Raw genomic sequence first — 20,881 nt, forward strand, 5'->3', positions numbered from 1 at the left:
GTAATGAAACCGTGGCGTTGTTATTCTCGACGTCGTTATCGAGGGAAGCCATAAAGTGTTGACGCAGAATGGGCTGTAGCAAAAGACAGGGAACTGGTATTTAATGTTCATATGAAAAAAACAACATCAGGTTAAACTTGTACATAACTTGGCTATCATCCCGAGAGACAGTTTACAGGAATCCGCACCCTGTCTTACTCTTTCACTTTCTTCTTCTGCTCGGTACTTTCCAGCTCAAAGTGGGTGAGTAGATTCAAACCTCTGCACAGGTATTCTTTCGTTAGGCTGCAAAATTAAAACAAATATGGTTTGCTGAAATGAATATCAACGTCGAAATACGTGCAAGACTTTAAGGTTACAGTTAAACATGGCATCCAGTTTTGTGGTTTATTGTCATTTGTTTACAGTGAGTCAGTCAGGTCGCTCACGGTAACACACGTCGTATAACAACCTAGATAAAGAAAATGGCGGTTTGATTTATTTTTTAACAACAGAACTGTCTCCACTTGTCAGATTCAGCTTATATAGTATGAAACAGACGCACAAAGTGGCAACTGAGTATTTATCAGAGTTAAATAGTTGTGTTATAGTCAATTTAAAAATGTTGGACTGCAAATGCACGAAGGCAAAAATGTGCAATGCAATGCACAAAGTAACTAGAATCACGCATAAATGTAAAACTGCAGGGTTATTTCGAACAACATGCAGGACTGAACTCTGAATCGTGTTTGTCCTCTCGGGGACAGTTTCCAAATCTATGTTCCCAGGGTATAACGTTCCCCAGTTTAATACTCTGTTAACACACATGAACCTTCATATTGTGTTTGTATCGCGCTACAGTTCAAGTACTTTTTTGGGACGATTATAATGACAGTGACACGGCAGCGCTGGACAACAGAAAAAAAACACTTGAGGAGGTCCCACAGTAATCCGGGTCATATTCATGTGCTTATCGAGCTGAGGAACAAAGGACTCTTGGATAATTGGACCCTGGGAGAGAACATATGTAGAACTGGGGAACCACATAGGAATGACTCCATCCATACTCTTGAGTTTTTACCACATCTTTCTTGTAAACTACCATCCTACAGTATACTGAGCATGTTAGTGCTCTCTGTCTCCATCTAGTGGAGTAAAAGGAAACTGCACTTATATCTAATAAGGAATGTACATTTGAATTTATTTCCCAGTGCATAGAGGAGTATTTCAGACCTGATAACACCGCCAATAAAATGAAAATGAGATTATTATTACGTCCACAAAACCCTGATACAGTTCACCACATGGGTTCCTGATGCTCAGGTAACAACTAACACAGCTGCTGCAACAAATAGTCTTAGTGTCTTGTTTATGGAATGAAACAGTCTCATTAAAATACAGATTCTGTGGTGAATATGTCTTTATATTTTATCAAATCACTGCCCTTTGATTTATTAAGTGAAGTCTATACCATTCTTCCAGTTTTATAGGTAATCCCATTTCCAATTCATGCCACAGTGCCCACAGTTCTAAGTGAACATGTAAAGGTGTATTCAGCCATTTGTTTTGTCTCTTATGTTAATCCAGTTTGAAACACAGCAGGTGTATTCTTGATGTTTGAATTAACCACTGGTGTTTACTCATTAGAATTTTTTCCTTAACTCTATTTAGGAACGATGGAAGGTAAATTAGATTTTCCTCTTCATGGGCCTTCACTTAACATCGTGAGAAAATGTGGACCCGGTCTGAGTGATATCCTACAAAGCAAATTTGGATGTGTGGCCATCTTCGAGGCAGTGGATTTCGAAAGAGATGTGAACTTTTCACAGTATAAAAAGCCTAAAGTTGTCCCAGAGAAAAGGTTTGCTGTTAAGTTGAAGACAGGTGTTGAGGTGTCTGTGTGGAAGGCCGATCTCACCGATTTCAAGGTGGATGCTGTTGTGAATGCAGCTAATTCTGATCTTCAACATTATGGCGGCCTTGCTCTAGCTCTGTCTGAAGCTGGTGGCCCTCAAATCCAGAGAGAGAGTGACGATTACATAAAAAGAAATGTATGCTTGGCAACAGGAGAAGCAATTATTGGTAGTGCTGGGTTACTACCTTGCAAGAATATAATCCATGCTGTGGGTCCACAACTAAGCAAATTTTCCACTAAGTCTGACGTTGCACGGGCTGAACCACTGTTGAAGAAGGCCATCAGGAGCATTCTTGACATAGTTCAGAAGAACTCTCTGAAGTCTGTTGCCATTCCTGCCATAAGCTCAGGACTGTTCAACTACCCTCTGTCAGAATGTGCAAACACCATAGTGTCCACTGTGAAACACTACTACGAAAATGTTTCCCGTCGAAGTCATCTCCCTGAAGAGATCTTCCTTGTGAACCACGATGACCCTTCAGTGAATGAAATGATGAGGGCCTGCCATCAGATACTGGCCCAGAGCTCGTCCAAGACTTATAGTCAGGCAGCAGCTCCCAAAACCTCAGCACATACTGTCCAGCTTGGAAATGTCCGCCTGATACTGAGGAGGGGTAAAATTGAGGAACAGCAGGTAAGAATCTGTGAACTTAGTGAATTGATTATGTTCTTATTTTATGCAATTTGATGCTGCTTGGATGAACATTTATTTAGTTAAACAGTATGTTAACTGATGCTTCTGGTCATTTGTTTTTTGCCTTTGTTTGTTTGTTTTTGTATTGAGCTCCAACTGGTTATTTTTTCTGATGTTCTGATGCCTTTTTAATTACCATTTCATGTGTTTGTATCCTCAGACAGATGTCATCGTAAACACTGCATCATCAGACCAAAACTTGCGTGTTGGTGAAATCTCCAAAGCTTTATTGGAGAAAGCTGGTAATGAAATGCAAAAGGAGATTTATAGTGCCAAAAAGGACGGACATATCATTGTCACAAAAGCCTACTCCTTGAAGTGTAAAGAGGTGTATCACACTTTTTGCACCACCAAAGGAAACTACGCAGCAGAGCAGGTACGTTATCAGGCTTATGGGGCATTTAAGGGGCAAAAGTTTAAATGGTACTGCATAATATTAATTATATGCTATATATGAAAGTGTAAATAATCTAATTTAGACTAAATTTGTCACATCTAAAAAATATATTGTATCATTGTTTACAAGTGTTAGTTTGAAATTGTGACAGTGATATCAAGAACACATATTCTAAGCAGCTCACAGATGATGATAAAAAACATAGCAGAATCCAAATGCTAGAATGCATATTGTTGAGAAAGAAAATATTGCTGTACATAAAGAGTTTAGGTTTTGCTATAATAAGAGTTTGCATTTATCTATATCTGTGTCCACTCATTTTTTCTTTACAGATCCTATTCACATCGGTCTCAGAGTGCTTATGGATGACAGCTGCAAGGCAGCACAAGTCCATTGCCTTTCCTGCCATCGGCACTGGAAACCTTGGGTTCAGTAAAAAAGAAGTTGCCCACATCATGTCAGATGCAGTGGCTGACTTCGCCCAGAAGTACCCACAAATGATAGAAGTTCATTTTGTCATATTTCCTTCTGACAACAGCACATTTAAGGTTGTATTTAATAACACGCTGTCATGATTTTTATATATACATATATATATATATATATATATATATATATATACACATGTATATGTGTGTATGTGTGTGTAATGGCCTTCTTCCCTTTTTTCAGGTTTTTGAGGAACAAATGAGATCTTGCCAGCGAAATGCATCTCAGTCCAACTTTACACAAGGTAACAACACAATTTCCATTAACTGTAAACAAATATCCAAGTACTTTGATGGGGAGCTGATGGTGATGAAATACCTCATACTATTCTGAAGCACTGCAATGGCTGTAATTTCACCAATTAAGGCCTTTAAAAGGGTTCCTATTCCAGAGGGTTACTGTTTACCATTAGACTCATTACAAACTTGCTATAGATAGGAAATTCATGACAGTGATCATTTTATCACCACCAATCTTTCTCTGTGTTTTATTATTGTGGTGATGGTAGAATCCTGGGCAGCAGCAATCATGAAGAAACTCTGCTGATATCAGGAAGCTATTACATTCACATTATCCTTCTAATCCGACTTTAAAATCCTAGATCCTGCTTCTAATTTCCAGAAGTCCATTAATGAAAATAGAATAACACTGACAACAAAAGGCAAGACTGGAATAACTTGCCAATCTAAAACAAGTCTCCAGTTGACAAGGTGGCTACCTGGAACTGGCACTGAAACTGGAGGCACTGACTGTTGTCTTTATGTCTTCTCCACCAGCACTGGAGCACAGAGCTGACTTCCATGAAAGCAAACGTCCCACTCCACAGATCAGCCTGACGGGCGACTCTGATGAAACAGTGCGTGAGGCTGAACGATGGCTCAGTCGCCTTCTCAAATCCTCCAAAGTCACTATCTGTAACAACTTCATCCTACACTTTGGCGAGGAAGAATATCAGCAGCTGTCCCGTCTAACCAAGAACGGCGTTTCCATTGACGAGTCTTTCGACAGAGGTCGTGCAGAGATAACTGTGAAGGGGAGTTCACCTGAGGATGTTGTAGTTGTCGGGTTGCAGGTGGAGGCTGCGCTCCTCAACGTCCAGAGGGAATTTGTCAGAGAGGAAGAGAGTGCCATGTGTCTAATGTCAACAAAGGGTGTGTCCTTTGACAGAAGGATGGTTGATTCTCACAGAGCTGCGTTCTCAGACAGATCACCTCATTTTGAAAAGGAGGGGCTGCGGATGGTGAAGGTACAGAGTGTGGAACTGTTGTTGCTGCAGGTGACTTGTTTTTCACTAGTGCTTGACTGATGTTTTTATTTTATTTAGCTGGAACAAGTGGAGAACAACTCGCTGGAGATGCTGTTTGACCTCAAGAAGAGACAGCTAAACTGCTTTGGGTCTCTAAGAATGTTTCAGCTCATACCTGCACAGTTCCGTGAGATGGTTAACCGTACTGGATTCCATGCAGAGTATGCACCACCTACAGGTATGAAGTATTTGATAATGTAACCTATTTTTTTTGTTTATGTCAGGTTCATTTCTCGGGTCACGATTGGACTTATAGTTTTAGAGATAGATAATATCAAACGTAGAGAAGATACAGAATAAGATAAAGAATACATGTTGTTCTTGTGTGTGGTCCTCTACGTACAGACCCAGCGTATGGAGAGGGCATCTACTTTGCTAGCACAGTGAGGAAGGCCATGGAGGTGTGGAAGGAGCGAAATGAGGAGTATCTGTACTTCGTGGAAGCTGAAGTGCTGACAGGAGAGTCCACCCTTGGTAAACCAGGTCTCGTTCTGCCACCCAACAAGCTTACAGATCCCCAAAGACTGTATGACAGTGTGAATGGAGGACATGACATCTCTGTCATATTTAGTGGTTATCAAGCTCTGCCCAAGTACATTATCACCTGTAAGTCTCAGAGTGAGTCCTCCCATCTTTAGCAAGTTATTCTAAAACAAGCCGAGGTACTTTCCTCATGAACATACAGTATAAGAAATGGCTGTTTGCATCTTGTTTTTCTTGAAGCTGAACATTGTTAAACTGCAGCTTGAAAATGTATTGAGTGTTTAAGTTTGATTCTTTTTGGGTTCTTTCTTTTTAACATATATTCTACACAGCAGCAGGAGTATTAGTGGGTAGAGCACAATCATTTGTAAATCAATGACAGATTCGGGTTTAGAAATGCACTGACTTACAGCAAAAATATTACACTTTATATTTTAGTATGAGTCATCTGTTTAGTGGCGCCGCTTGATACCAAATATGCAAAAATCACTCAGTCTGTTCTACTGATGATTATATACTGACATCAAACTGACTTAATTTTGTTTAGAGGAAGACAGTTATATAATCCCTCATAATGACAGGTGAAAAGCAGATGTACTTTACAGCACTGCTACAAATACAGGATTATAATCGAATTGTAAAATCCACGATAAAAGGGAAACTGATGATATTGAGACAGAACATGAGGACAGCTATAATGTGCCTGATATCAAAATAAAAATGTAAATAAGCTTGATTCATTATCTTTTTTTAAGGGTCCAGATAGTGTGTTTGGAGTGTTTTGGAGAATTTTAAGTCGGGACATCATTTTCAGAGAACATGGACATAAATCACGTCTGTCCAATTTTGATTTGATCCAACAAAACCTGATCAGCTACATGGATTTAATGAAATTAAATACACATTTCACAAACATGTACCATAACAGTAAACAAAATAGAATACATGTATAAACATAAATCTTTTATACAGGACATATAAAAGACATAAATTAACTTCATAGTCTTTATGATACAGTAGCACAACTCTGTCAAGCATGAAAGTTTATCTCTGACCTTGGAGAGCGTTGAGCTGCGCCTCACAGTCATCAGCTGATGAAGTTTAATCAGTTGCCACGGAGACCTTAACAACATGTGGAGCTTGAATTGGGTTTTTCTTTTATAGTAACTGGTGAAAACAAAACTATAAAACATGTTTTCAGCAGTATTCAATAAACAGTGAACGCCTGTTTTCAACTTGTAAACATTTGAGATATACTAGAGAAATGTTCCATCTTCAATTTGTTTCCACTGCTTAATAAAAAAAACATTGCGCTCATATTCGGTTTAACCACCACATTTTGGCTTTTACATAAAAAAGAGACTGATGATTTGACAGCAAGAGGATCCCTAAGGATGACAGAGTCTCCAGAGTATGATCTGAGAGTGATGAATTTCAGCTGCGTTTATGCTTCATTACTGGCAATGTCACATCTGAATGATTGTCTATGAAACTGTAACGTTAAACTCTAAGGATGTTTGACACATCTACAGCAGTCTGCGAGAAGCTAACAACATATCACCTGGCTGAACCAATCAAAACAAAGACCATTTAACACGTCGACACGGGACTAAACAAAGACCACGCCTGAGCGGTGTACGCTGGAATGATGCTACATTCGAGGAATAATCCTGTCCCCTGGTCTTTAATCCTCCTCCTGCACAAAATACACGAAGCGCAGGGAGAACAGGTCGAGTCTGGGCTTTACTGAGCCACGTTATGTGTAAAAAAAAAGACAACAGGTACAGTACTTCTGTAAGAAAACACCTGTGGATCGTGTTTAACGAACAAACTGAGCCAGGGCGAGTGAGATAAATATGGCACGTCTGGCCTCCACTATTGATAATATTTCTGAAACTGAATTTATATCAATATAAAATATCAGTTACAGCTCTACAACGTTTTTCAGTGTGAGGTTACATTTTGAGACATTAAATCCCTTTTTGTGACTGAAATGTGGCGGCAACTTCTGCTCTAAAACTGGCCAGACAGTAGCATCCGTCTATAACTGTTAGGATATTAGTTAGTGCCTACAGCCTCTACCAATATGGCTACTATACCCTCCACAGCATGGCCATAACAACACAGGAGCAACGCCGTCAGCTCCAACAGCTTTAAATGGACATCAGCTCCACACCCTCCCTCAGAGTCACACACACAAACCAGCCCTCCTGCTTCCATACACACGTAAACACACACACTCACAGTCACTCCGTGCACTCAGCTATCTCTGTGCCATCCACGAGCAGCGTGTGAATGATCCCGTCTCGTCTCTTCCCGCTGCTCACAGCCTTCACGCAGCAGTTGTGGTCTCCGAGTGTGAAGTGCGTCTCTGTGCCGTCGTCCACAAACTCCCCCTGCAGCCGTGGGTCAGACAGAGGTGTGGACTTTTAGTTTAGTAAAAAAACAAATCAGCGTACAGACACGGAAAAGTAACTGATGTCGTACTTACTGCAGTTTCAATCTTTTGTCCATTGCACCAAACGTCCATAGTGTCTTTCTCTAAAAGTGAGGAAACACCGAATCAATGAAGCATCCAACAGTTGGGCAGTAAAAGTATGTGATGTGTATGTGAGTTCAGCCATGTTTGACGTGTTGTTTGTTTCTAATGCTGTCGTGAACAGAAACTTAGATGAATGTTTGTAAAAACTGATATTTCTGTCTAGGCGCCTGCAATCTTTATCTTTTTAATCTTTTACTCGGTAATAACGGTGGCTGTGTATCCAGGATGGTCCTTTGGTAAAACTGGGTGCTCTGCATCTACATTTACATAATTAAACGTACTCAGTGTAACACACAGTTTGCACCAAATCAAAATTCAAAGTAAAATTTTGTAGTTTTTGACATTTAACATGCTTTTTCCTCGGGTTCTGAGGGTCAGATGTTACTTTAATACAAGGAAAGAGTTCATTTGAATGTTGTGTTTTGACTCACTAAAGTTACCTCTTGAGAACATTTATTAAAAATATATCAGAAAGTGTGTTGTTGGTGAGTGTGTTACTGTCATCAGCTGTACTCTGTGACCAGGATTAACTGCCACAAAGCTTCATCAGTGAGACTGTTATTCCTATACCCTCATATTTCTACCAGCTCAGGTAGTCATTCAGATTGTTTTACTGCTCAGATTTATAGATCATAACTGCACACTGATGTACAGTATGTGCTGATGCACGCCTCAGGTGGTTTGCTGCCTGATCAGCTGTAAGTAGTGTAAGTATAAGAAGGATTAACTTGTCCAGATGACAGAGGTGGCTGAAGATGGCGTGGGGCTTAAAGCAGTTTAAGAGCTTAGCCTCAGCTCTGATATAATAGCAGGTAGTTCTGACGGAGCAGAAATCACACAATGCTAAATAAAAGTCCAGACTGATTACAGGAATAATGCAGACGCTAATGATATTTTAAGGAGGGTTCATGTTTACAGTACTTGGCTGATGCTCTTGCAGTACTGCTCAGTATATGTGAAAAGAAAATAACCAGATGTCATCAGGACAGAGGAGCTCACCCAGGACCACCCTGCAGTCAGTGCCATCCAAGTTGAGCACCCAGGTGCTGGTGACCTTTGACCTGTTCTCCATGTACTTCTTCAAGCTCTTCCCGTTGATCTCCAAGGTGTACTCATAGGCAAAACCACTGACTGCATCTATGTTGATGGTCGCTTTGGTGTCTGACTTGCCCACACTGAACGTCTCCTTCCCCACGAGTTTGAACATCCAGTCCCGCCTCAGTATCTCCTGTAGCACGGTGTGAGAGCAGAAATCAACAGCTGACCTTGTAAGGAGGAACTGTGCATCATAATAATCTCAAACCGTACCTTTCCATCCACGTAGATGACCCTCTTTCCTGTGGTCGTGCCGTGTTCAAACTCTATCCTGTGGACTCCATCGCTCAGTGCCACCTCCCACACACCAGCAAGGTCACTGGACATCCTGAAACTTCCTCAGAATCCGCTGCACACGAACAACAAAACAGCTAGACCACTAAATGTCGAGGCGAAGGCATGGCTAAAGGCTACTTTTAGCTAACAGACTGAGATCACGTTTGTTTGTTTGGTAAAAATAAAGAAGTGAAAGCTGATGATACTTTTCTGTGTCGGTTTAAGCCTGCACATACTGCTGCACAACTCCAGTAATCAGACAACAACATGTTAAAACAGCAACAACTAGTTAACTTGTGATAGAAACATGGCTAAAGATAGCATGGTAAGTTACTGCTGTTTGTAACATTCGCAACTTCCGGTGCCGGGGAGTCACTTTCAAAATAACAGCAGGGATTATTTGAACTAAATACAATTTGTGTTAAAAAACGATCTTTGAAGTGTTATCTAACGACTAAAACCATATGTAACTAACGTGGCAAATATTTAACGGTGAGCGAGTGTCTCACAGAGACACAGAGTGTGGGAATCTCATATGTGTAATAATTTTATGACTGAATATATTATATACAGCATATATTACATACAGTCACTAATTCCAACACTGTTTGAGGCATAGCAAGAGGACTATTCGCTCTTCAGCAAGAAAACTGTGATTTTATTTTGAAAAGAAAACGGAAGCAGTACTAGATCCGTTAAGCAATACGCTATGTAGCTTTCCAGCGGCTCCCCGCGCTAACGCTACCTACTCTGCACGGAGGATAATCTTAAACGTTAGCTCGGGAATATCATCCGTCGTTATACATCGGGATTACCTGAATGATCCTGAAGTTAGCGCCGTAGCTCCGCGGGTAATAAGCGAAAAGCAGGCCACTTTAGCGCCGTTCATTCACAGGCGGTTAGCCGTCAACAGCCGAGCCGCGACTATGCTGTTACCATGGCAACGCGACGTCCGCCTAACGTACAGGCTTGGCCACGCCCACCAGATGTAAGAACGGAAAAGACACCGAAACAAACGTGAAAACAGAACAGCTGCTGCCGTTTGCCACCAACTCTTTTATTATGTGTTTTCATGTATTTATTTTACGCTGTGAAGAACTTTGTGACTTTTGTTCTTGAAAGCTGCTGTATAAATAAACTTTATTTACTTACTTGGTGGGAAAATAGCTCCATCTTCTGGCAGAAGGCTCTATCTAACGATATGAGCATAAGCCTCAGCTGTTGTACTTCACTTTATTTTTACCATAAAATGGTTTTGTTGTGAGAACATCCTTTAATAACCTAACGCTGCTTTAAATGAATCAGTAGGTGTTGGTTCTGTTTTGTCGTTCACGTGTTCATATGATATAAAATTAGAGGGATCACAGAAGATATATCTGCCAGTACAATTTAGAATTTTTTTTAGAAATATTGTGGTTGTTTTAATGTTGTATAATCATAATCATAACAATAAAACATATTGAGAAAGCACAACATAAAAAATGACATATATGAAATATTAGAAAAGTGAATTGTTGAAGAAGACGTGGGAAAATGTTTTTTTACATATTATACTTCCTCTTTTTATTTCTTCTTTTTCATTAAGTATTAAGCAACTTACCTTCAGTAAAGTTTTATGACATGCTGGTTGCAGCTACGAACACCTGGTCAGCTCAAAACTCTATTCAGTGAATTATTCATTCATCCTTTCACCTTGAACCTGACACTGACTAAATGTTCCACCTTTTATACCAATTAATTAAAAAATTCTATCTTTCTATTAGTCACAGTGTGTGCGCCAGGTTGTGACAATGCACATGTAGAATGATGGTAAACACTTCTGTGGTGAAATATTTGTAAAAGTCACTGTGGTAATTGGCAGAACATCAGACCATGAACAGGAAGACCACAGAGCGAGGGCGACATGAGAAAACATTTAATCCTGTTACAGAAATTCACCTGTCACTTGTTCCTTAGTGAAATCAGACCACATGTGGTTTAGGTTTACAGATTTATTGCATCAGCAGGATAAGGTACAAACTAAAAACAGCTATGATATGAAGATATGAATATGAATGGAGAGTATCTGAGGAGAAGGAGAGAGTAAGAAAAGTGAGTGGGAGTGAAATAAAACTGAACCATTAGAAGTCATTTGGGAGAATATACAGCATCTGGTTTTTGGCTAAAATGAGTTTTGCACAGATATAAGAAGTCATGTGACCGGACTTTTGTTTTGCAGCCGTGACTTCTGTACAATTTCTCCTTAAAACACAACTCTCACTTCTTCTTTACGTCAACCACAGACGCAGGTACACATGATGTCAACTGCAAGCGGCCGCACAATGAAAAATATTTAACAGGGTGTTTTCAGATTACAGCATTTAGCATAAAGAGTACTGTTATGATTGTTACAGCAGCGGTTTGAACAGATACTAGAGACGTTAATAAAACAAAAACCAAAGTGCCAGACTGTGCCTTGTTTTTGTAAAGAAACAGCTGATTTCATTACCTCTTCCTGTCTGAAAGATTAAGATATCTGATAGTATGCAAAATATTTTTTGTTTTCACTCCTGTCTTCTTGCATAAGGAGGAAAAAAAAAGCTCACTCTGTCATGACTTAAAATGTCGTACAAGGACATAAGACTCAGAGGGCTATCGTTTCAAAAACCCAATGACATCTCAACAATTACAGCTGCTCTCAAAGCAGAAAACTGTGGTGGTGTCATGTGATCTCTGTTCTTGAGGTTACCCACTGAATGATCACTCTCCAATCAAGATTAAATCACAGAATCAGAAAGACACAGACGCAAAAATAAGTTTAAACAAAAGCTGGGGTGGAGTAATAAATACAGACCTTACTTAATGTGGAATACTGTAATACTCTCCTACACTTTCTTCATTGGGCCACTTGCAGGGGCAAATAAAAATGAAAAGCCCAGAGTTATTTACATGGTAACAGAGGTGTTTCTAGACCTGATGCTCCCCACACTGTTGAGAGAGCTCTTCCTGTAAGCCATCTGCAGCCTCTTGCTGATGAGACCATGTTTATAAAGAGCTAAGAGCAGCTGGTTCCTGAACTTCTCCCCGATGAAGGCGTACAGCACCGGGTTCACCGCGCAGTGCATGAAGGCCAACACCTTGGTCACATTCAGCAGCATTTCCACGCTGTAGCGAGTGTTGCATGTTTCCGGGAGCGACCCGCCTTTTATGAGCGTGTCGATCAGCACGGTGACGTTGTACGGCAGCCAGCACAGGACAAACGCCAGGACCACCGCCAGGATGACACGCATGGCCTTCTGCTTTTGCTGGTTTCGCGTGTGGAACAGGGTCACCACGGTCCAGCCGTAGCAGACCGCCATCACCGCCAGTGGCAGGAAGAAGCCCATGGTGTGGCGCAGGACACGCATGCCAACGCGCCAGTGGTGCCTGCTCTCTCCCGTCAGGTTTTCAAAGCAAATGGCCTGACCCAGGTCATTGGCCTGTATGCTCTCCCTCTGAATGGCCACGGGCAAGGACAGAACGCCGGCCACCAGCCACACCACGCCACACACCACCTTCACCAACAGGTGGTGGGAGGACAGGACGCGTGTGGCTCTCACGATGGCAAAGTAGCGGTCCACGCTGATGCACACGAGCAGGAAGACGCCACTGTACACCGACGCCTCCTGAAAGCCCGACAGGAGTTTGCACAGGAAGTTGCCGAAGATCCAACCGGAGTGCGCGTCCACTGCCCAGAAAGGAAGCGTGAAGCAGAAGAGGAGGTCCGCCATGGCCAAGTGCATCAGGTAGATATCTGTGCTGGCTCTGCCTTTCTTCATGTAGCAGACCACGTAGACGACTACACTGTTGCCCACCATGCTGAAGACGAACACAATGATGAAGGTGATCATCAGACCCAGGTTGCTAAATCCAGGTACGTTTACATCACAAGGAGCCGCTGGGTCGTCCACATCCACATCCACATCCGGAGGAAATGTTGAATTAAACTGGCTCATGAACTCACTGATGTCAAATGTACCTGTTAGTGGCTGAATAAAAAAAAGATCATTAAAATTTGTGCACATTGCAGTAAAAGCGTGAAGTCAGTGAAATTAGAAAAAAAAAACAAACTATATTTTCTTCTTGCCTTTCTTGCTCAGAGTTAAATGAAAAGACTAATTAGTTGAATTTAGCATACAGACTATGCTAACAGCTAGCTAACAGTCCCACACATAACTTTATATAGAGTTTGACAGACATCAGAGTCATATGCTCTCATCGTACTCTTGCAGAAAAAAAGCGAAGAAGTAAATTTCCAAAAACGTAACAAGAGGAAATTTAGACTCATGGCAGCACTGCAACCATCATCACTACACTTTCCTGGCTGATCAGTGTAAAAATAGCTCGATGCAGTTTTAATCATTTGAGATTTTCTGTTTAACAAAATAAAGATCATCAACACATTCTGTTGTTCTGAGGTTTTAATTAAAGTTTGCTTATTATCCTCACTTCAAACAGCATATATCCAACACTATATCTCATACCCTGGTGTATAAGTGTTTATCATTTGCTCACCTTCACAACAACTTTACATGTGAATTCAATAGCCCACCTGCAACCTGAATATAATGATAATAATCATGAATCATTTACCTGTTCTTCATCTTGATTGGTTAGAACTAAATACTTCAAAACACTGATGATGAAAAGTGGCAACTTCATCTTCCCTCTGTCCCGATGTGCACAGGTTAATCAGGTATAAAACTATTTGGCAAAGAGTGTTGTCCTCACTTAGAGACGTGGTCGATTGTGTAATGTGTGGTATTGCTAATGCTATATTAGCAAACTGTATCTCTTCCGGGGAAGTAGACAAACCACAGATATTATCAGTCTTGAGAAATCTACATGAATAAGAGAGTCTCACAAACAGGTTGTCTCATTTGTAAACTTTTAAACCTGTTTGATCTCACAACGCAATGATGGATGTGACAGGATGTTGATGAGTTGAACCTGCAGATCAAGGCTGATAATACAACATGAAATATCCCGGAATTTAATGGTGTTTAAAATTGTTCACTCTATACAAAAACCCTACCATGAAATGATGCAATTTACAGAGTAAAAATGTGTTGCTATCATAATACAGAAGTACAACACAGCTTTTTGTGTAACTGCACCAGAATCTAAACTTTTGAGAAAGTCAAGCCCTAATAATCTATAAGTCTGTTTTATTTGTTGTACCTTAAACTTACAGCTTCAAAGTCATTTTCAGGGACTGGAAGAATGGTGCCTCAACTGTTCGTCCACTAGCTTTAGCATCTCCTGCTAAAACTGTAGATCTGTTAAAAAGACTGGAAGACCAATGTCTTGAGACCAATGACCCTTTGGTGTTTTAATAATCCTGCTGTTGTAGTAGGGGGCAGCAGTAGGGGGCAGCAGCAGTCTGGATCTCTGCGTTTCAGTGCAGACCTTCTCTGGGACGTCCTGGAGTATGAACAAGAAAAACAAAATTCTTTAAAATGTTCTGATAATCCAGTGTGTAGGACATTTAAAGGGGCAGTCAGTCAATTTTACCGATGAAGTTCAGTCATCCTGTGTTGTCTGGGGTTTGTGAGGAATGAGCATCTATGAGGCTGATCTGATCTAATGAAAGAGTTGCATTATGGGACAGTTTGGGTCCAGCATTATTGAAGTTTGACTATAGAACTTTTTCTTTCTATCTGTCACTTAACTAACTTAAAATTGCTGAAATACCTCGTTTGTATAAGGTAAAAGGACTAAATCTAATAACAAATATAGAATTATTTAATAATAGCAGCAACAAAAACATAGAAATAAAAATAACCGGCATGTATTTATACAGATTTTCATGTGTGGTTATTGTATTGAGTCTTTATGTTCAGATTGGCTGTGTTTCCTTGAGTCAATAGGACACAAACAAGAGAGCAGGAATGTCAGGCGCCTCCCACCACAGATGTTAAAGTGTTTGGCCGACATCGTCACTGCAAGGCTCTCACACTGGTGGATCCTAATGACCCTGCTTCACCCTTCTAATAGTACCTGCTACAAGGAGATGTTTCCCAGTTTAACTCGGCCACGTCCATTTAAAGACTGCTGTCTCTTTCTGTCATCTGTCGTCCGCAGGCTGCTCTAATCAGCACATTCTAACCTGAAATATCGGGCAGAGGTTAAAATGTCATCCCTTGTCCCTCAGCTACTCCATGTGCTCCAATTAACCAATACAAAGAGTATTTGAAATATACAGTTGAGCCTCTTCTCTAAAATAACCACAGATAATCAAATTTATAAATCTTGTTTCTGGGGGGAAAACAAGTCAGATACTCTAAGTCCTTGGTGAGAAAGTGATTAAACTTGTGAAACACTTTCATAAGTCATAAACTTCAGGGTCTGTGGGTGATTTTCTTCCCTCTGTGGTTACATACTGCAGCTCTATAGAGATCAATGCTCTCTGCAAGACCTCAGCAGAGCAGAAAACAAGGCTTTTCTTAGTTCCACACAACACTGAATTCTTTATTAACTGAAATATATATATATGGACACAGCTTAAAGCAAACAGACCGCTCATTATTTTGATGATCCACATCATATCATAACTTATTTCAGTGAGTGTCTGCTGACTGTGCCTTCAACTGAGGTTCAGATGCTTGCTCAGACAGAGCTACGAGTGGATTTCAAACAAACTCATCTTCCTGAAACCAGTGGAGTCTCATAAAGCAGCACTGCCATGAATTCTACCTTCAGGAAGGATATGACACTAAGATTTTGCTGAGGCTGTTTTAAAGAAGTAACTTTAAAGGTCATTTAGGAGGATGTAGCTTGCTGCCGCTGCCCTCAAATCACCAAACAATCAAACAAAACAGTAATATATTTGTATAGTAAATGTGTATTTAATTATTGTCATATATAGCTGGAATCATTTGCTATTCAAACAGGCCTTCACCTGACCCTGCTCCTGTCGAGAAGTGTCCCTGCATACAAGGCAGTCGCAGTTCTCACTGTTCTCGTTTGTGGTTCCCTCCTCTCCTGTTGAAGCATGTTATGTTTCCATTATAAATGTAAATGTAAATCATTTAGGAACGAGAGGAGCAGTTTCAACACGGTATCCATCTTATTTCACACTTCCTCCTGTTGTAATGCCACAAAATTAAAAAACAAAACAAACCAAAAAAAAAAGAAAAGAAGAAACAACAGTTACGCCTACATTACAAATAAGAATCCAGCGCACAGACCGGCCTGTTTGCCTTAAGAACTGTCACCTTAAAATGGGACCACCCAGACAATCCTCTGTTTGCTTTTGTTTTTGTCTGCCTGATTGCCGGAGATTAGGTTGCGGACACACTCTGGATTAGAAAACAGTAGCCTCCTTTCACTCCTGTTTGTCAGTAAAGACCTTTACTGCTGTGACAGTGACAACTCCCTTTAGCCTTTAGCCAGAGTGGTCGTCTTTTCCTCTTAGTTCCTTTATGTCATTTTATCAGACACTGAAGCTGAACAGTGGTGCCTGAAAGTGCTATTTATATCCATAAACCATTCTTCCTGGTGCGTTTTAAGGACAGTTGCAAGGACGAGTACTTTTCTCAGAATTATATCGGGATCCCTGACTCTGAAAACTCTGACTCAGCACTTTCATTAATGTCACATTCCTCTTTCTCTTCTTTTTTTATTGATCAGGGGGAGAAGTGGTAGCAGGCTGTCTTTACCAGTTATTGTATGGCCGATGGTTACTATCACATGGTGTTTCATGGAGCTGTACCTGCTGATGTCAGTTGTACAATACATGTGCTCCTCACTGAAAATAAAAGGAAGGAAGTTAGTTCAGCCTTAAAGGCTGATTTGAAAAACATGTTGCACATCAAGTGTTTTCACATTTCTGTGGAAAATAAAACTCTGTGTCGTTCACATTATATTTTTCATTCTTCTCTGAACTCCACAGTATCTGTTTCCTCATACTTCTTCCTCTGTAGTCACATTACACTCATGTTAGCTTTGGGGGAACAAAAGGACAAATTGTGTGGATTGAGAATCAACTCTTATATGTGTGACGACAGAGGACGGTTTTATTTTAGTCCAGACCTTTTGGGGAAGGCGTGTCTACTGGTCTTAAACACCAGGAGCCAGAGGCTGTGGGTTGGATTTTCAGGTTTACATTACACTCAGCATGATTCACAGGAACCCAGACCTCAGCATATACGTTCCAAGACCAAGTCTTAATCAAGGTCAACCGCTGTGCCATTTAGGATATTTTCAAGCATCCGAGTCAATTTTAAAATAGCACGCCTGTTCTGTCACAGAGCAGAAAGGAGCCATAGAAATGTTCTGCCAACCCACACACTGGTGGTGTGTGTTTTTTTTCCTGACTCACAAGGAAGTCTGTGTGTTTAAGTGGCAGAGAAAAGCTCAAGGTATCTGGGTTTCTCTAACAAAGTTAGCCTTTAGCCCCAAAGGTTCTGACTGAATGTACTCACTGAGACTGGACAATAAGTGCTGTAAAAGATTCATTTTCACATGCGTTATGTGCGCTCAATCAAAGTTCATTTAATCGTGAAGTGATTGCTGGTGTACTTAGTAGGAACGAGCTGTAAACACAACACTGATATATCACCTTATGAAGCTGTATGAACAGCATTCATTTGGAGTCTCATTTCTAAAATCCTCACAAATAAAAGTCCAGTATTTTCTCTCCTTTAAGCTTTGTTTTGGTCTCCACCAGCTCCTGAGGAAAGTTAGTGGCTTTTTAGCTGCTAAATTCTCCAGACTAACGAGCTGTTAAAAAATTTAAAATGTGAGTTTCTCAGTGGAGGATATAAATCAAGAGATAAAAGACTTAAAATAAAAAACACAGCTGCTGATTTTTGACGTTAATCTGATCTGTGCGAATCGAGTGAGTTAGTTTTTGTGTGTGAGGAGGAGTGGCAGTGTTTGAAAAGGTTTGGGCCTGAGAGCTGTTCACGATGAGGAGGGTTGAGTTAGAAAATGTGTAACTCACCCCGAGGACCAACAATCAATTCATTATACAAGATGATCATGCTAGGTGGGGCTGTGTGTGTGTGTGTGTGTGTGAGTGAGTGCACAAGCCACATCAATCTGACAGGTCACAAGAGATGCCTGTACTCTCAATGAGCTGAAAATCTTCTGTATGCCTGTGGTCAAGTTCATTATGTTCCACTATTATTGTGATACTGACAGAGCAACAAAGTCAGCCAAGTGGTCGGCCTTCTTGTTTCCCAGAGAATAAATCATTGACAAAAGATTTGAGTAAAATCCCATAAGGCAACGGTCCAATGTGCCAGAGGACAGAGACAAAGAAAAGGCCTCTCTGACAAAGACCAAGACTCAGTCAGTGACCTGGAAACTTTATTTTTCTGCATCCAGTGGAACCAGTTCAACACTCCCCCGACTTCACTAAACCAAATATTGACCTTTTATAGCAGGAATGAGCATCGCACTGAACACCAGGCGCCGTAAACGTGACATATTTACACAGCGAAAACACAGAATAATAGACAGGACTTTCAACACATCAGCTAGTCCATGTTCACCATTCAATCCTTGTGAGCTGTGAGTGAATGTCCTTTCTCTGCCCTCTGCACGAGCAGTTGGTGACTCAACATCAGCATTTGTTCAGGGCGCTCGTGGTTGATGATCTTGCACAGAATACCTGTTTAACTGGAGGACATGTATCTTTAATTTACTGTCACCTCCTCACTCAGCTGGGTCACGCTGACAACAAACCACACCTTTCACTCTCTGACAGACACACACACTGTCTGCACAGGGAAACACAAGAGGCACATACATGTGCACACACGCAAAACAGCACTGAACACAGCCCCAGGTTTTTCTTATGCAACCTCTCAGCACCAAAATGTGAGCTGAGAGATCGTGCCCGATCACCTGACAGAGTATGCAGGGATGTCATGTGACGGGATGGGACTGTTGAGGATTGTTATCGTGTTCAATTCGATTTAAATCTGTTTCATTGTTTAAACCAGCAGTAACAGTGTACAGTGTGTTCTGCTGTGTCTGAAAACAATATACGACTTTAGTTAGAGTGAATCTAAATAGTAAAACTGGTCAAAACAATGAGCTCAAACTCACTGTGAATCTTCGGAACGTAGAGGAAAACTGCAAGTTTCACTGAGATTATGAGGATATCAATAAAAGACGCTTTAACTCTCAAAACTTTAATAAACTGAAGGATGTGCTGCTCTGTAATATGTCTTGGTCTGTATATTACACAGCTCAGGAGGGAACATGGAGGAAAAAAATGTACTTTTGCTCGAGAAACGTTCACAAGAAACTCGAGAGAGAGAGATCTCGTACGTCTTTTTTTAGACCTTCAGATTTTTTTTCCCTCCATGTCCTCCTCCTCCTCCATAGTATATGTATGCTCCATATTATTTCAAACAAAGCAAAGTGTCCGTACGTGTTGGGGCAGTGAAGATGAAAGCACAGACTTTTTAAGACGCCCCCTTCTGGCAGGAGGCTGCGGTCCATCAGAACCAAAACCTCACACCACAAGAACAGTTTCTTCCTGTCTGCAGCTGGCCTCCTCAACAAGGTCCAGGTCCCCCCTTCTGACCCGGACTCTTTAACATCAACACACATTAATGACAAATTCTTTGTATGTGTAAAGTTACTCGGCAATGAAGGTGATTCTGATTCTGATTCCAACTTCAATCTGTGGATGTTCTCATCCCTCATCTTTCTGTGTTCAACATCTGTCGGGGTAAAGCAGGAAAGATGTGAGTCTCCTCCTCCTTATGGTCAGACTCCGGGACAGTCTCAGTGTCCAGGGTTTTATTAGCGCCTTGCAACTTCTTGACTTCTTACAGCTGTTTTGTTGCTCGACTGAAAAAAAAGTTGGTAAATTCTTCTGGAACACACGCAGCTGTATTAGGTTTTGTCCTCCTTTTTTGTGAGAACTCCAGTGAAAATTCACCATCTGGGTGGACAGCAGGATGACTTTTCAAATACTCTGGACCCACTTTGTTAGTCAGCTGGTGAGAAAAGCTTTGCTCACGATGCTCAGACAGTCTGAAGTCTTGTGGTATAGATGCTCTGCAGCAGGGTTGTCTTTCATTTTTTCCTTGTGCCAAACCACCAGAGCCTCCCTTGGCTTAGGACCAGAGGTGATGTAAGAGGGGAACATTTCAGGATTTTCCTAATGTGGTCAAAATTCGTCAAAAAGTTCAGCTCCTCGATATCAGAGAGAAATATTACAGTCATGAATAATAGATAAGAAGTTGTCAACATGCACTCGCTTTCTCTGAATTTATTAGATTATGACTGTCGTTGTCATTGAACATCTGTTGTTGTGAATCACACACAGAAACAACTTATTACGACTTATTACTGATATATTTTCTTTTTCCAGAGTTACAGCAACGGTAACCTTTCAAACCATTTGGACCTTACTGACCTCTCAGCTCAGTGAAGAAGCTGTGTTTTTATTGCTCATTTCCATTTAAATGATTGTTCAAATGCAAATATTAACAACACTGGTGCGTTTTACTGTGTTTTGTTGTAACATTCAAATTCCACATGACTCACACGTTTCATTAGAGTGACAGTCTGCTGCGACTGATTGGCCGTCAGTGTTTTAGGCTAAGGTTCCCCCACAAATACACCATATCCGGTGTGTCAAAAATGAAACCAGAACTGGCTCCTTTTAACAGAATACACAGCAAAACTGTGGGAAGTGACTAATGAAAGCTCCAAACAGC

At 40.9% G+C, this 20,881-nt stretch overlaps 3 protein-coding genes across 4 annotated transcripts; 1 reads left to right on the plus strand and 2 right to left on the minus strand.

Annotated features, from left to right (window-relative positions):
- Window positions 1–93: 93 nt before the first annotated feature.
- On the plus strand, window positions 94–5,999 carry parp9 (poly(ADP-ribose) polymerase family member 9). The gene is made up of 8 exons (XM_018682248.2): window positions 94–243; window positions 1,651–2,528; window positions 2,749–2,964; window positions 3,318–3,533; window positions 3,658–3,718; window positions 4,251–4,720; window positions 4,799–4,958; window positions 5,126–5,999. The coding sequence occupies exons 2-8, from the start codon at window positions 1,656–1,658 to the stop codon at window positions 5,416–5,418; spliced, it is 2,289 nt and encodes a 762-aa protein (XP_018537764.1). The 5' UTR covers window positions 94–243; window positions 1,651–1,655; the 3' UTR covers window positions 5,419–5,999.
- Window positions 6,000–6,132: 133 nt separating this feature from the next.
- faima (Fas apoptotic inhibitory molecule a) lies at window positions 6,133–10,127 on the minus strand. Of its 2 annotated transcripts, none has more exons than XM_018682249.2 (5): window positions 9,992–10,127; window positions 9,114–9,249; window positions 8,805–9,033; window positions 7,755–7,804; window positions 6,133–7,659 (listed from the first exon to the last, which is right to left on the minus strand). In XM_018682249.2, the coding sequence occupies exons 2-5, from the start codon at window positions 9,225–9,227 to the stop codon at window positions 7,510–7,512; spliced, it is 543 nt and encodes a 180-aa protein (XP_018537765.1). In that variant the 5' UTR covers window positions 9,228–9,249; window positions 9,992–10,127; the 3' UTR covers window positions 6,133–7,509. The 2 variants fall into 2 exon arrangements, with proteins under 2 accessions (XP_018537765.1, XP_018537766.1); XM_018682250.2 differs by having other exon boundaries at window positions 9,114–9,271.
- Window positions 10,128–11,152: 1,025 nt separating this feature from the next.
- Window positions 11,153–14,056, minus strand: cxcr2 (chemokine (C-X-C motif) receptor 2). Its single transcript, XM_018682251.2, has 2 exons — window positions 13,788–14,056; window positions 11,153–13,183 (listed from the first exon to the last, which is right to left on the minus strand). The coding sequence occupies exons 1-2, from the start codon at window positions 13,854–13,856 to the stop codon at window positions 12,101–12,103; spliced, it is 1,152 nt and encodes a 383-aa protein (XP_018537767.1). The 5' UTR covers window positions 13,857–14,056; the 3' UTR covers window positions 11,153–12,100.
- Between the last annotated feature and the right edge of the window lie 6,825 nt (window positions 14,057–20,881).

The sequence above is a fragment of the Lates calcarifer genome, linkage group LG1 (genome assembly GCF_001640805.2).
Source record: "Lates calcarifer isolate ASB-BC8 linkage group LG1, TLL_Latcal_v3, whole genome shotgun sequence".
Classification (NCBI taxonomy): domain Eukaryota; kingdom Metazoa; phylum Chordata; class Actinopteri; family Centropomidae; genus Lates; species Lates calcarifer.